This window comes from Mytilus edulis, chromosome 9 (genome assembly GCF_963676685.1).
Source record: "Mytilus edulis chromosome 9, xbMytEdul2.2, whole genome shotgun sequence".
Taxonomy (NCBI): domain Eukaryota; kingdom Metazoa; phylum Mollusca; class Bivalvia; order Mytilida; family Mytilidae; genus Mytilus; species Mytilus edulis.
This window is the reverse complement of record NC_092352.1, coordinates 9,264,493-9,279,304: the sequence shown is the minus strand read 5'-3', so window position 1 is coordinate 9,279,304 and position 14,812 is coordinate 9,264,493. Positions and strand designations below refer to the sequence as shown.

General features: G+C 31.8%; 1 protein-coding gene across 2 annotated transcripts in view; it reads right to left on the bottom strand.

Annotated features, from left to right (window-relative positions):
* LOC139489479 (tolloid-like protein 2) overlaps positions 1–14,389 on the bottom strand; it is a 44,861-nt gene extending 30,472 nt beyond the window's left edge. Inside the window, exons 1-2 of one of the 2 annotated variants that reach the window (XM_071275913.1) lie at positions 13,873–14,389; positions 9–270 (exon numbers count right to left, since the gene is read on the bottom strand). In XM_071275913.1, the coding sequence (XP_071132014.1) occupies positions 9–270; positions 13,873–14,005 (395 nt within the window). In that variant the 5' untranslated portion in view covers positions 14,006–14,389. The remainder of the gene's footprint in view (positions 1–8; positions 271–13,872) is intronic. The other variant, XM_071275912.1, reaches the window with a different exon arrangement.
* Between the last annotated feature and the right edge of the window lie 423 nt (positions 14,390–14,812).

Here is a 14,812-nt window from a genome sequence, read left to right as displayed (position 1 = left end):
ATACTCACTTATTACACTTTCTCCTACGTCTTCGCCTTTTTAATTTTCTATTTAGTCTTTTTTGTTTCCTTATATTTTTTTTAGTATTTTGTTTAAATGTACTTTCATTATTTTCATATAAGTATGTATCAACTGGTTCTAAACTTTCTGGTCGTCGATCTTCTATTTGCAACTCGTGTAAAGGATCTTCCTTATTACCTCCCTTTATGTATTTATTTTTTGTATATTTGAGGTCAGTGTCTGTCAATGCTATATCACCACTGTATGCCACTGAAAATAAATACAATTGAAATGCGTTTTATAATGAAGGCGAAACACAGTTAATAATATATTCATGCCACTAAGTCAATAGTAAAGAAAAAAATCTTTGTTTTTAATTCTTTCAAAATTACAACACGAAAAAATAACACTGCAAGTTCAACATGACACTTAGCATCAACTCATATACGATGCGAGAATGGAAGTTAAAAAAAAAGAAGAAAGAGGCCTACAATGCCCAACAGATTTGAAAAGGCCATCATTGATCGCATTTTGACTTTTTTGTTATGACATATTTTTAACGTCATTAGTTATGATTTCTCATTTCTCATTATTAATTATCCATATGACCTATGATCTCTTTGAACGTGGTTATGTGTGGCTTATCATTGAACGTCATAAGTTTTGACCAATGTTTAACGTCATTAGTTATGACCTATCATTGCACGTCATTAGTTATGGCATATGATTGAACTATCATTGCACGTCATTAGCTATTACCTATCTTTGAACTATCCTTGAATGTCATTAGCTATTACCTATCCTTGAACTATCATTGCACGTCATTAGCTATTACCTATCCTTGAACTATCATTGCACGTCATTAGCTATTACCTATCCTTGAACTATCATTGCACGTCATTAGCTATTACCTATCCTTGAACTATCATTGCACGTCATTAGCTATTACCTATCCTTGAACTATCATTGCACGTCATTAGCTATTACCTATCCTTGAACTATCATTGCACGTCATTAGCTATTACCTATCCTTAAACTATCATTGCACGTCATTAGTTATTAACTATCCTTAAACTATCATTGCACGTCATTAGTAATGACCTATCTTTGAACTATCCTTGAATGTAATTAGGTATGACCTATCATTGCACGCCATTAGGAAACATGTATTGAGAATGTCCATTCTTTCAAATTACTTGGAATTGACATTGATGAAAATTTAAGCTGGGAAGATCATGTTGATCGTGTATGTAAAATAATCTCTTCTAAAGTATCACTTTTATATAAAATTAAAGTGTATTTGCCAATACACACAAGGCAACTATTTTATAATGCATATATTCTACCATATATAGACTATTGTAGTTCAGTTTGGGGAAATTTATTACAAAAAGATACAGATAGAATCATAAAACTTCAAAAAAGAGTAGCAAGAATTATACTGGAATGCGATATTTCTATTCCATCTAATTTCATGTTTTCTTCTTTAAAATGGCTATCTTTTACCAAAAGAATAAAATACCAACAATCAATTTTAATGTATAAAATTGTAAATGGGCTAACACCTGATTACTTAGCAATTCTAAATATTGATGATGTGCAACGCCACAACCTACGATCTGTCTCTAATAATGATCTTTTTGTTCCAAGGCCAAATACAAATTTTTATAAAAAATCTTTTCATTACTCTGCAACCAAAGTATGGAATAATTTACCACTCGAAATAAAAAAATGTCCTAATGTGGAATTATTCAAGAAACATAGTTATAATCATTTTCTTGAAAATTATATGCAAGTCAAATAATTTGTTTTTCTCTAACAAAACTATATCAAATATTGTCATTTATTACCCTTTGTATATTTTAGTGATTGAATTGTTGTATATACTAGTAATATATATTGTAATTTAATGTATCAATGTTAACTGTATGCATGTATTTTGTTTGAGGGCCTCAATGAAAATTAGAATTTTTCTAATTGAGTTACCCTCTTTAAATAAAGAATTTATTATTATTATTATTATAGTTATGACCTATACTTGAACTATTCTTGAACGTCATCAATTTTCACCTAACATTAAACGTCATTAATTATGACCTATCCTTGAACTATCTGTGAACGTCATTAGTTATGACCTATCATTGCACGTAATAGTTATGACCTATCCTTGAACTAACTTTGAACGTCATTAGTAATGACTATGATTGAACGTCATTAGTTATGACCTATCATTGCACGTTACTAGTTATGACCTATCCTTGAACGTCATTAGTTATGACCTATCATTGAACGTCATTATTTATGACCTATCATTGAACGTCATTAGTTATGACCTATCATTAAACGTCATTAGTTATGACCTATCCTTGAACGTCATTAGTTATGACCTAACATTAAACGTCATTAATTATGACCTATCCTTGAACTATCTTTGAACGTCATTAATTATGACCTATCCTTGAACTATCTTTGAACGTCATTAGTTATGACTTATCATTAAACGTCATTAGTTATGACCTATCCTTGAACTATCTTTGAACGTCATTAATTATGACCTATCCTTGAACTATCTTTGAACGTCATTAGTTATGACTTATCATTAAACGTCATTAGTTATGACCTATCCTTGAACTATCTTTGAACGTCATTAGTAATGACTATGATTGAACGTCATTAGTTATGACCTATCATTGCACGTTACTAGTTATGACCTATCCTTGAACGTCATTAGTTATGACCTATCATTGAACGTCATTAGTTATGACCTATCATTGAACGTCATTAGTTATGACCTATCCTTGAACGTCATTAGTTATGACTTATCATTAAACGTCATTAGTTATGACCTATCCTTGAACTATCTTTGAACGTCATTAGTAATGACTATGATTGAACGTCATTAGTTATGACCTATCATTAAACGTCATTAGTTATGACCTATCCTTGAACTATCTTTGAACGTCATTAGTAATGACTATGATTGAACGTCATTAGTTATGACCTATCCTTGCACGTTATTAGTTATGACCTTTCCTTAAACGTCATTAGTTATGACCTATCCTTGCACGTCATTAGTTATGACCTATCATTAAACGTCATACGTTATGACCTATCATTAAACGTCATTAGTTAGGACCTATCATTAAACGTCATTAGTTATGACTATGATTGAACGTCATTAGTTATGACTATGATTGAACGTCATTAGTTATGACCTATAATTGCACGTCATTAGTTATGACCTATAATTGAACGTTATTAGATATGAATGACCTATCATTAAACGTCATTAGTTATGACCTATCATTGAACGTCATTAGTTATGACCTTTAATTGAACGTCATTAGTTATGACCTATAATTGAACGTCATTAGTTAGGACCTATAATTGAACGTCATTAGTTATGACCTATCATTAAACGTCATTAGTTATGACCTATCATTAAACGTCATTAGTTTTGACCTATAATTGAACGTCATTAGTTATGACCTATCCTTGAACGTCATTAGTTATGACCTATCATTAAACGTCATTAGTTAGGACCTATCATTAAACGTCATTAGTTATGACCTATAATTGAACGTCATTAGTTATGACCTATAATTGAACGTCATTAGATATGAATGACCTATCATTGCACGTCATTAGTTATGACATATTCTTGAACTATCATTGAACGTCATTAGTTATGATCTATGATTGAACGTCATTAGTAATGACCTATCATTAAACGTCATTAGTTATGACCTATCATTGAACGTCATTAGTTATGACCTATCCTTGAACGTCATTAGTTATGACTTATCATTAAACGTCATTAGTTATGACCTATCCTTGTACTATCTTTGAACGTCATTAGTAATGACTATGATTGAACGTCATTAGTTATGACCTATCATTAAACGTCATTAGTTATGACCTATCCTTGAACTATCTTTGAACGTCATTAGTAATGACTATGATTGAACGTCATTAGTTATGACCTATCCTTGCACGTCATTAGTTATGACCTATCCTTAAACGTCATTAGTTATGACCTATCCTTGCACGTCATTAGTTATGACCTATCATTAAACGTCATACGTTATGACCTATCATTAAACGTCATTAGTTAGGACCTATAATTAAACGTCATTAGTTATGACTATGATTGAACGTCATTAGTTATGACCTATAATTGAACGTCATTAGTTATGACCTATAATTGAACGTCATTAGATATGAATGACCTATCATTGCACGTCATTAGTTATGACCTATTCTTGAACTATCATTGAACGTCATTAGTTATGATCTATGATTGAACGTCATTAGTTATAACCTATGATTGAACGTCATTAGTAATGACCGATCGTTGAACGGCATGAGTTCTCAGTATGTTTTATCATTGAACATCATTAGTTATAGCTTTTCATTGGACGTCATAATTTATGACTGACCGTTTAATTTTATGATTTATGACCTAGCATTGAACGACATACGATATAACCTATCTTCAAACAGCATTACTTTTTACCTATCATTGAACACATGACCTATCATTGAACGTAATAAATAAACATCTATCATTAAATACCGTTAGGTATCGACATTACCTGTCATTGAACATCGTTAGTTATCGACATGCGATGTCGTTGACAAAAATTAGTTATCGACATGACCTATCATTGAATATTGGTAGTTATTGACATGACATATCATTGAATATCGTTGTTAGTTATCGACATTACCTATCATTGAACATAATTATCGACATGAGATATCATTGAACATCCTTAGTTATCGACATGGCCTATCATTGAAAATAATTATCGACATGAGATATCATTGAACATCGTTCGGTATCGACATGACCTATCATTGATTATCGTTAGTTATCGACATGACCTATCATTGCACGTAATGATTTAATATAAATCACTGAATGGCATTGAATAGTGACTGACACTGATCCCGTCAGTGACTTATTCCGTTCTATCAATTTACTGAGTGTACTGATCGTGAATTCGTCGGAAACAAAGGTGCATTACTATTTAGACAAGGCAAATTTACTCGATGGAAACATAGGTGCATTACTATTTAGACAAGGCAAATTTACTTAACAGAAGCATCGGTACATTACTATTTAGATGAGACAAATTTACTCAATGGCAAATTTACTTAATGGAAACATATGTGCATTACTATTTAGACAAGGAAAATTTACTCAACAGAAACATAGGTACATTACTAATTAGACAAGGCAAATTTACTCAACAGAAACATATGTACATTACTATTTAGACAAGGCAAATTTACTCAAGGGAAACATAGGTACATTACTATTTAGACAAGGCAAATTTACTCAATGGAAACATAGGTACATTACTATTGAGACAAGGCAAATTTACTGAAGGGAAACACAGGTACATTACTATTTAGACAAGGCAAATTTACTCAACAGAAACATAGGTACATTACTATTTAGACAAGGCAAATTTACTCAACAGAAACATATGTACATTACTATTTAGACAAGGCAATTTTACTCAACAGAAACATATGTACTTTACTATTTAGACAAGGCAAATTTACTCAACAGAAACATAGGTACATTACTTTTTAGACAAGGCAAATTTACTCAAGGGAAACAACGGTGCATTACTATTTAGACAAGGCAAATTTACTCAATGGAAACATAGGTACATTACTATTGAGACAAGGCAAATTTACTGAAGGGAAACACAGGTACATTACTATTTAGACAAGGCAAATTTACTCAACAGAAACATAGGTACATTACTATTTAGACAAGGCAAATTTACTCAACAGAAACATAGGTACATTACTATTTAGACAAGGCAAATTTACTTAACAGAAACATATGTACATTACTATTTAGACAAGGCAAATTTACTCAACAGAAACATAGGTACATTACTATTTAGACAAGGCAAATTTACTCAAGGGAAACAACGATGCATTACTATTTAGACAAGGAAAATTTACTCAACGGAAACATAGGTGCATTACTATTTAGACAAGGCAAATTTACTCAACGGAAACATATGTACATTACTATTTAGACAAGGCAAATTTACTTAACAGAAACATAGGTACATTACAATTTAGACAAGGCAAATTTACTCAACAGAAACATAGGTACATTACTATTTAGACGAGGCAAATTTACTCAACGGAAACATAGGTACATTACTATTTAGACAAGGCAAATTTACTCAAGGAAAACATAGGTACATTACTATTTAGACAAGGCAAATTTACTCAACGGAAACATAGGTACATTACTATTTAGACAAGGAAAATTTACTCAACGGAATTATAGGTACATTACTATTTAGACAAGGCAAATTTACTCAACGGAAACATAGGTACATTACTATTTAGACAAGGCAAATTTACTCAACGGAAACATAGGTACATTACTATTTAGACAAGGCAAATTTACTCAACGAAAACATCGGTACATTACTATTTAGACATGGCAAATTTACTCAACGGAAACATAGGTACATTACTATTTAGACTAGGCAAATTAACTCAACGGAAACATAGGTACAATACTATTTAGACAAGGCAAATTTACTTAACAGAAACATAGGTACATTACTATTTAGACAAGGCAAATTTACTAAACAGAAACATAGGTTCATTACTATTTAGACAAGGCAAATTTACTCAATGGAAACATCGGTACATTACTATTTAGACGAGGCAAATTTACTCAACGGAAACATAGGTACATTACTATTTAGACTAGGCAAATTAACTCAACGGAAACATAGGTACAATACTATTAAGACAAGGCAAATTTACTTAACAGAAACATAGGTACATTACTATTTAGACAAGGCAAATTTACTAAACGGAAACATAGGTTCATTACTATTTAGACAAGGCAAATTTACTCAATGGAAACATCGGTACATTACTATTTAGACGAGGCAAATTTACTCAACGGAAACATAGGTACATTACTATTTAGACGAGGCAAATTTACTCAACGGAAACATAGGTACATTACTATTTAGACTACGCAAATTTACTTAACAGAAACATATGTACATTACTATTTAGACAAGGCAAATTTACTTAACAGAAACATATGTACATTACTATTTAGACGAGGTAAATTTACTCAGCGGAAACATAGGTTCATTACTATTTAGACAAGGCTAATTTACTCAACGGAAACATAGGTACATTACTATTTAGACAAGGAAAATTTACTCAACGGAAACATCGGTACATTACTATTTAGACATGGCAAATTTACTCAACGGAAACATAGGTACATTACTATTTAGACTAGGCAAATTAACTCAACGGAAACATAGGTACAATACTATTTAGACAAGGCAAATTTACTTAACAGAAACATAGGTACATTACTATTTAGACAAGGCAAATTTACTAAACGGAAACATAGGTTCATTACTATTTAGACAAGGCAAATTTACTCAATGGAAACATCGGTACATTACTATTTAGACGAGGCAAATTTACTCAACGGAAACATAGGTACATTGCTATTTAGACGAGGCAAATTTACTCAACGGAAACATAAGTACATTACTATTTAGACAAGGCAAATTTACTCGACGGAAACATAGGTACATTACTATTTAGACTACGCAAATTTACTTAACAGAAGCATATGTACATTACTATTTAGACAAGGCAAATTTACTCAACGGAAACATAGGTACATTACTATTTAGACAAGGCAAATTTACTCAATGGAAACATAGGTACATTACTATTTAGACGAGGCAAATTTACTCAACGGAAACATAGGTACATTACTATTTAGACATGATAAATTCATGATTAGAATAGAATTGCTGCAGGACAGTATAATGTAAAACAGTCATCTAATTTTATTCGTCCAAGGTAAAAGCAAACTTGGTGTATGGTGCCGTCTTTAACATTGAGGTCGTTGGCATCGATTACATAATAGGTATAACTTCATAGCTTGAATTTATTTAATATAAATGCCAAGAACAATACGACGGATGCAGTGACATATCTGAACTGTGTATACTCTTGTGTTCTTCAGTTTTATGTGCAGTGTCAATTTTATTGCGGTATGTATCTTTTCTTCTTGGTCATTTTATATTCTGTCAATCTGATTTCCACCGAGTATTTTTATATTTTCATGGGACAGGTCTCCATTTACTCTTAGGATGAAAATAGTTCCTAAGAGAATCCTATGTGATATAGCTTACTTTATAAACTCAGAACCAATCTTTAAGCATCTCATATTTTCTGTAGGTAATTAAGTTATCTGAGCAACATAAAAGATAAGGGTACCCGGAAAATCGCTTGACTTTCAGACAAAACAATCATAAGTAAAAAAGCACATTCCTCCCCAGACGAAATATCAATGTTCTGCCAAGGAGTATTGATACGCAGGAATTACTTATATTGCACCAGAACAAATATATACCTTATCCTTGCAAATGTTTTTCTATCCAATAGATAATAAGATTATAGAACAACTGGTGTAATAATTGACACTTTTATCGGGCTTTCACTGATGCAATATCAAAATAACTGTCTGCAAGACAAAATTTGATTGGATTAGCAGACCGGAACACCCACCTTGACGTTAGCAATATTTTCCAGTTGATAGTTTGTCAGTATTAATTGAATTTAAGCCCAGTTACAGCGGGAAATAAGACTAAACACAAAAAGCGATCATAAGCTGGTATCAAATAGAGCTGTCTTTAATGGCAGGCTTAATATTATACAATACTACTACGTGAGTTTACAACTTTATTATCGATGGTCGTCCTAGACTTCAATACCGTATCACTTGTTCCTAATACAAATTCATACAACCAAGACTCTGCAATCAAAGCAAGAAACACAGCAACATGGCTTTAAGATGAAAAGACAAACAATATGTCTGCATAACACTACACAGAAAACTTCAAGATAACGCACGAACTGGGGTAAACTCGTTGGTGTATGATAAGGACTATAAGTATTTAGATAGCGCATTATGAATATGCTAATGCTGAAGCCAGAATTCTTTCATGCATATTCAATACTTGCATGTAATACTGAAAATGCTATGTTTATATAAAATACAATGGTTATTACTGCAAATGCTACAATTTAAAAAAATAATTACACCTTATGTAAGAAGCCGGGGTTTTGATTGGTTAATAGCCAGTGTATTTTTCACCAATTTACTGTTATCAAATGAATATCGTTCATTTTTAACGCCGCCGGGGTATTTGCTAAAAGGATATGCCTTTTTTACCCTCTCTGCCGTGGTATTTTGAACAGATATATCATGTTAAGGAGGGGTATTTGCGAAAAATACCAGTCGAGAGAATGTTAAATTTCACGAGCCGTAAGGCGAGGGAAATTCATTCTCAAGACTGGTATTTTTCGCAAATACCCCTCAATAACATGATATATCTGTTTAATTACACCGAATGCTAATGTACTGAAACGCATTGATGATCGTGACGTTACAAGCGTCCAGTCGGATAGAGTATTTTTTGGCAAATACCACGGCAGAGAGGGTAAAAAAGGCATATCCTTTTAGCAAATACCCCGGCGGCGTTAAAAATGAACGATATTCATTTGATAACAGTAAATTGGTGAAAAATACACTGGCTATTAACCAATCAAAACCCCGGATTCTTACATAAGGTGTAATTAGCCAAAAAATACTCTATCCGACTGGACGCTTGTAACGTCACGATCATCAATGCGTTTTAGTACATTAACATTCGGTCTAATTAAACAGATATATCATGTTATCGAGGGGTATTTGCGAAAAATACCAGTCTTGAGAATGAAATTTCCCTCGCCTTACGGCTCGTGAAATTTAACATTCTCTCGACTGGTATTTTTCGCAAATACCCCTCCTTAACATGATATATCTGTTCAAAATAGCATTTACTTTACTCCAACGTTAATCTATAGCAACTTATGTTATACATTGTACATAAGCATTTGAATTTTAAAAGCAAATACAATTTTGAGAACACATCATAACAGAAAGGATAAAAGAGACAATAAGACCACAATTATTAAATGATATATTAAGTTATTATTTATAAGAATAAGTTTATTCAAATGATCAACAAGTAAACAAGGATAGATTTTACGGGCTCTATAAATATCACCGTAAAAAGTAGAGTGTAATATTCAGTTTGTTATAAGATTTCTATAGGTACATTCAAACCCTAATCTTTGTATCTATGAAAAGAATTTGATATGGAATTATTTCATTTGTGATATTAAAATCTCCTAATTAATCATGTTCAGCAATGAAACATCAACCTCAGTAAAAGACGGAAGCGATCTAAGGTGTTCCGGCAGAGACGTTTCACTACATATTATAACATACACAAGGAAAGTTCAGAATATGAAAACTGAAATCATCGCTTGTTGCATAGTTCAGATAAGAGCGGGCGACAATTCACAAAACGTGAAATTTAATCAGATGAGTTGTTATGAATGCTGATTTATATGTATGTCATAATGCGAATACTTCAAGGCAAAGAAACCTGTTAAGTTGTTTACAAGTACCAAGTTATAAGATAATTCAGCAGTTTATATAAACAATGTATACAAAACACTGTCCGTGGGGGCACTGTACCAGAAATTGTGCTGCTGACGTCATGAACAGATTTTTTTCGCCAAAGATTTCTCCAATTTCCTGTTTATGTATGACTTTCTAGGAAATATCTACCGAAACAGACGTAGACAAATATTTCAATGTCTATTGTCTATTGTAAATGTTATTCAGAGAGACAAACAGTAAACTAACCCAAATCCAAGACGTTTTAATTAAAGATAGTATTAAAAAAGAAATATATTGATAGCTATTTGACAGTATTCGAAATTCATATTAAACGAATTTGTGTATAATAGACAATAATGGTGTTAGGGTAATGAAATTTCTGTCCTGATCTATGGTATCAATCATAGTTTGTAACAATGATCGTTTAAAGCGGTATTATGGTGATGATTTATCTATTTCATTGATGCTGCTATATAAATCATCAGGTGTGCTGGAGTGAAAGATCTGGAATCGGCGTACAGTTCAAGAGGCCCTACCAAGCACCTGTTTAGAGATCTGGAATCGGCGTACAGGCTTAGAGGACCTACCAAGCACCTGTTTAACATACATAAACAATCTGTGTCTGTTCGATTGATTTAGTTCAACTTAAATCAGAGCACCTGTACCAATATACTAATTAAATTTCCCCCAAATTACGAAAGAAATTTGCCTTAATGATTGTTTGTGGCTTTTATGCACCTGAATTATACCATCCTATGTAGATACGAAACAGTTGGTTTATATTTTCTTGTACTCAAAGAAACCTAGCTACAGTTGATGCTTGTGACTAGTCAATCTTTTTATGTCATTTTATTACCCTAGTTACGTGCAATTGTAACATATCACACTGCACGTGTATCCATTTGTATTACAAATCGAAGGGCTCTAGCTGGAGAAAATAGGTTAAACAATTTAAAAAAATGTTTTGGCTATCCATCCTGTGTGATCACTTAGTGTTCCTGATAAAGTCTCGACGAAGTTACTATTGTTTGATCATAAGCTTTATAACGTATGGCGGCAAACGTTAGATGGATAATCAAAACGAGTACATCAATTTGAAGCAATTGAGGATTAAGGCTATAATGTTTTAATTTCATAAATTGTTATTTGGATGGAGAGTTGTCTCATTGGCACTCACACCACATCTTCCTATATCTATTTATAAAATTATATCAGCAGCATATTCTAAGGACGTAGTAAATATATATATATATATATTGATTGATATCGTCCAGTGGCAATAATTTCATGCAAATTCAGAACAAGAAAATACATGTATATTGAAGTGATGGTCAAAAAGAGCTATTTTCTCTTATGTGATCACTATGATAAATAAAGCATGGTACTTTCTTTATCAAAAGAACCAATACTGTCATAAAATGGTTAAATATTGCAAAGGTCATTTTCCTGATAACGCTTCCTATTCAAAAACATGTGGTACGTGATCATGGCGTGTAAATTAAATATCTTAATGGAAAATGCTAATTTTGTACTTTAAATTAGTGCTCTGATTTGGAAAGGAATGTTATCACCAATATGCTCGTTATCTTCATCACTAATCTGTCGCGTGTCGAGAAGACATTTTTAGAGTCTTTGTTTTACGTACACTCGAATATACCCATAAATAACTCCATTCATACAAAATCACACCACAGACAACCAGTATAGATAATTTCATAAATCACAATTGGCCAAACAAAAAAAATCAATTTGTCAATGTCACTATAGTATTCTGTGAATGTGAATCAGCTAAATAAAAGAAGCAAATACTGAAACCTTGCAAAAAATATATATTAATTTCTGTAATATATCTATCTAATACTATGTGCATGCAGGGACTTTCTATAGTATAGACTGTTCCTGATGCATGTATATCATGTATATAAGACAATAATTGAATTGTTTAACTAGAGTATCCATACATTTAAAAATACTGAATCTACGTTTAGTTTTGGTTTATCAATTACGAAAATCTTTCATTTAGGTCAAAGGGTACATTTTTTTCCCTGATTAATTGTGATAAGCCAATTACAGACCTGTGTTTGATAGTCAGATTGAATGATATCCGAGTGTTAGATCTCCACTGATAGGTAACGAACCTGCACAATGGCATTTCTAAGTATGTCAAGATGAAAATAAAACGAAAAATGTAACTTTTTATCTCAAATTTTTATCGTTTACCATGTATGTTCCTGCTGTCATAATTTGAGGATTAATAAGATTTAAGAGAATTGAGAATCATTTCAACGTTTGTCTCACAACTTGTTAGAGAGAACATCTTTAGCAGTATTTTAAAGTATAATTTAAAATCAGGGATTCAAAAGGTTTTCTTAGTCAGCTTGACACTGGTGACTTGCGTTATGAATTTTAAAAGGCGTTGAAAGCAAAAATCATCCATACTGGTCTGATTTTGAAAAAAAGGAAACGTCTTATATTAGTTTTATCAGACCGAAATACATAAGTTTTGTGTGAAATCTTGATAATAATAAATTATATATATAATATCTACATTAAGAAAAAAATAGCTTTAAATATTAACGTCAATTAACGTAAGTTTTCATTTCAAATACACGAGATAAAAGTGTTGTAATAAAAATTTGCACAGAGGTTTTACAGGTTCATGGTCGATAAGATTAATAAATAGAAGATTAACAAAATTTGGACATTCAAATATCTAACAATGTCCGACTAAAAAGTCTTTTAAAATTGTTTACATTTTACGTTTTCCAATTTCATAGTTAGGACTATAATCCACCCTTTCAAATATAGCAATTAAATGAGTGTTACGTCTGAAAAAAAACTTAAAATTTTCATTAACATTGTGACATTTTAAACCCTTCGGGTAAACTGTTGAAAATTAGAAGGAGACTTATCTTCGTTGAATTTAGGAATACAATGCTAAACTGAATAGAGTCACTGCAACAAAGTAGCCCGCTTAAAAGGGGCGTTCCAACACAACTTCAGTACGGGGTATATAGCTTTATTGATGTCTTTGTTTAGGACAAAGGAGGTTCAATGAAATCTCACAAACGAGACATCAATCTTAAAAATGGTGTAATTAAAAAATCGATCAAAATCACACATTCATATTTACCCCGATTAAAAAAAACGGAGAATGGAATACATAATATTTCAGTGACGAGATTTAAATTAAACTTTTGTGACAAGTTATGAAAATAGGATAAATCAATGACATTAAAGATAAACTGTTATGTCAAATCAATGGTCAATCATTAATGGCAGGTGTTATAAATCAATTGGTGGTCAATTATTGATTGACTTACCTGCTTTACATGGGTCAGAGTAAATATCATCTGATGTTTTATGTGGAATCGTACTGGTAGCAGACGTCAGCTTCCGCAGTAATATAAATATAAATAATTGATGCAAAAATACGGAAATCCTTGGAATCTTCATTTTAAATAAATAACAAAAATAAACTAAACGCACAAACTTTTAAACAAAATGTATATCCATTGTCTTATGATCGTTTGATTTTGTTCGTCATGTTACTACTCCCACAACTGATGAGCGACTGACTTATTTATCTCAGAGATGTTGTATCAGTTTCTTCACGCAGCAAGGGTGCATTCATTCCGCTCTCAACTTCTTTGTCAAGTGTGAACGCATTCACCTGTGTCGAAGTGTCAATACCAGACTGATTAACCAATCAACATGCGTCAGAATATCAGAAATATTGGAATTATGGTACTTGTGATGGATCGCAATGATTATTGTTAATTATACTAATTTTTGCATTATTATTGTATGAGTAGACATTATATATGGTTTTTGGTATATGCTAAGGGTTCATTAACGATCAATAAAAAATTGAATTACACAAATTTAAACCAACTTTGATAATAATTGGCAATGATTAATGATATAACCGAAGAGCTTTATGCGTCGTAGTGCATATCTTCGTGCTTAAAGACACCCTGACGTCTTTCTTATATGTTGAATACATGATCAGAAGGCTATATGCTTGAAGTTGAATATTGTTAGTTTTTTTCTATGATAAAAGACATTTAGATATCGATTTAGATTGTTATCTTTAGACAATGTAAACATTAATATATTATATAGAGTTTCAATTCAACAAACCGACCATTACGTGTAAAATTAAACATAAAGGTGTCATTTAGGCTTTATACAGTTCAACTATGTAAGGATGCATGCATGGATACAAATAATATAGGCATTGAAATGAACAATAATAAAGGA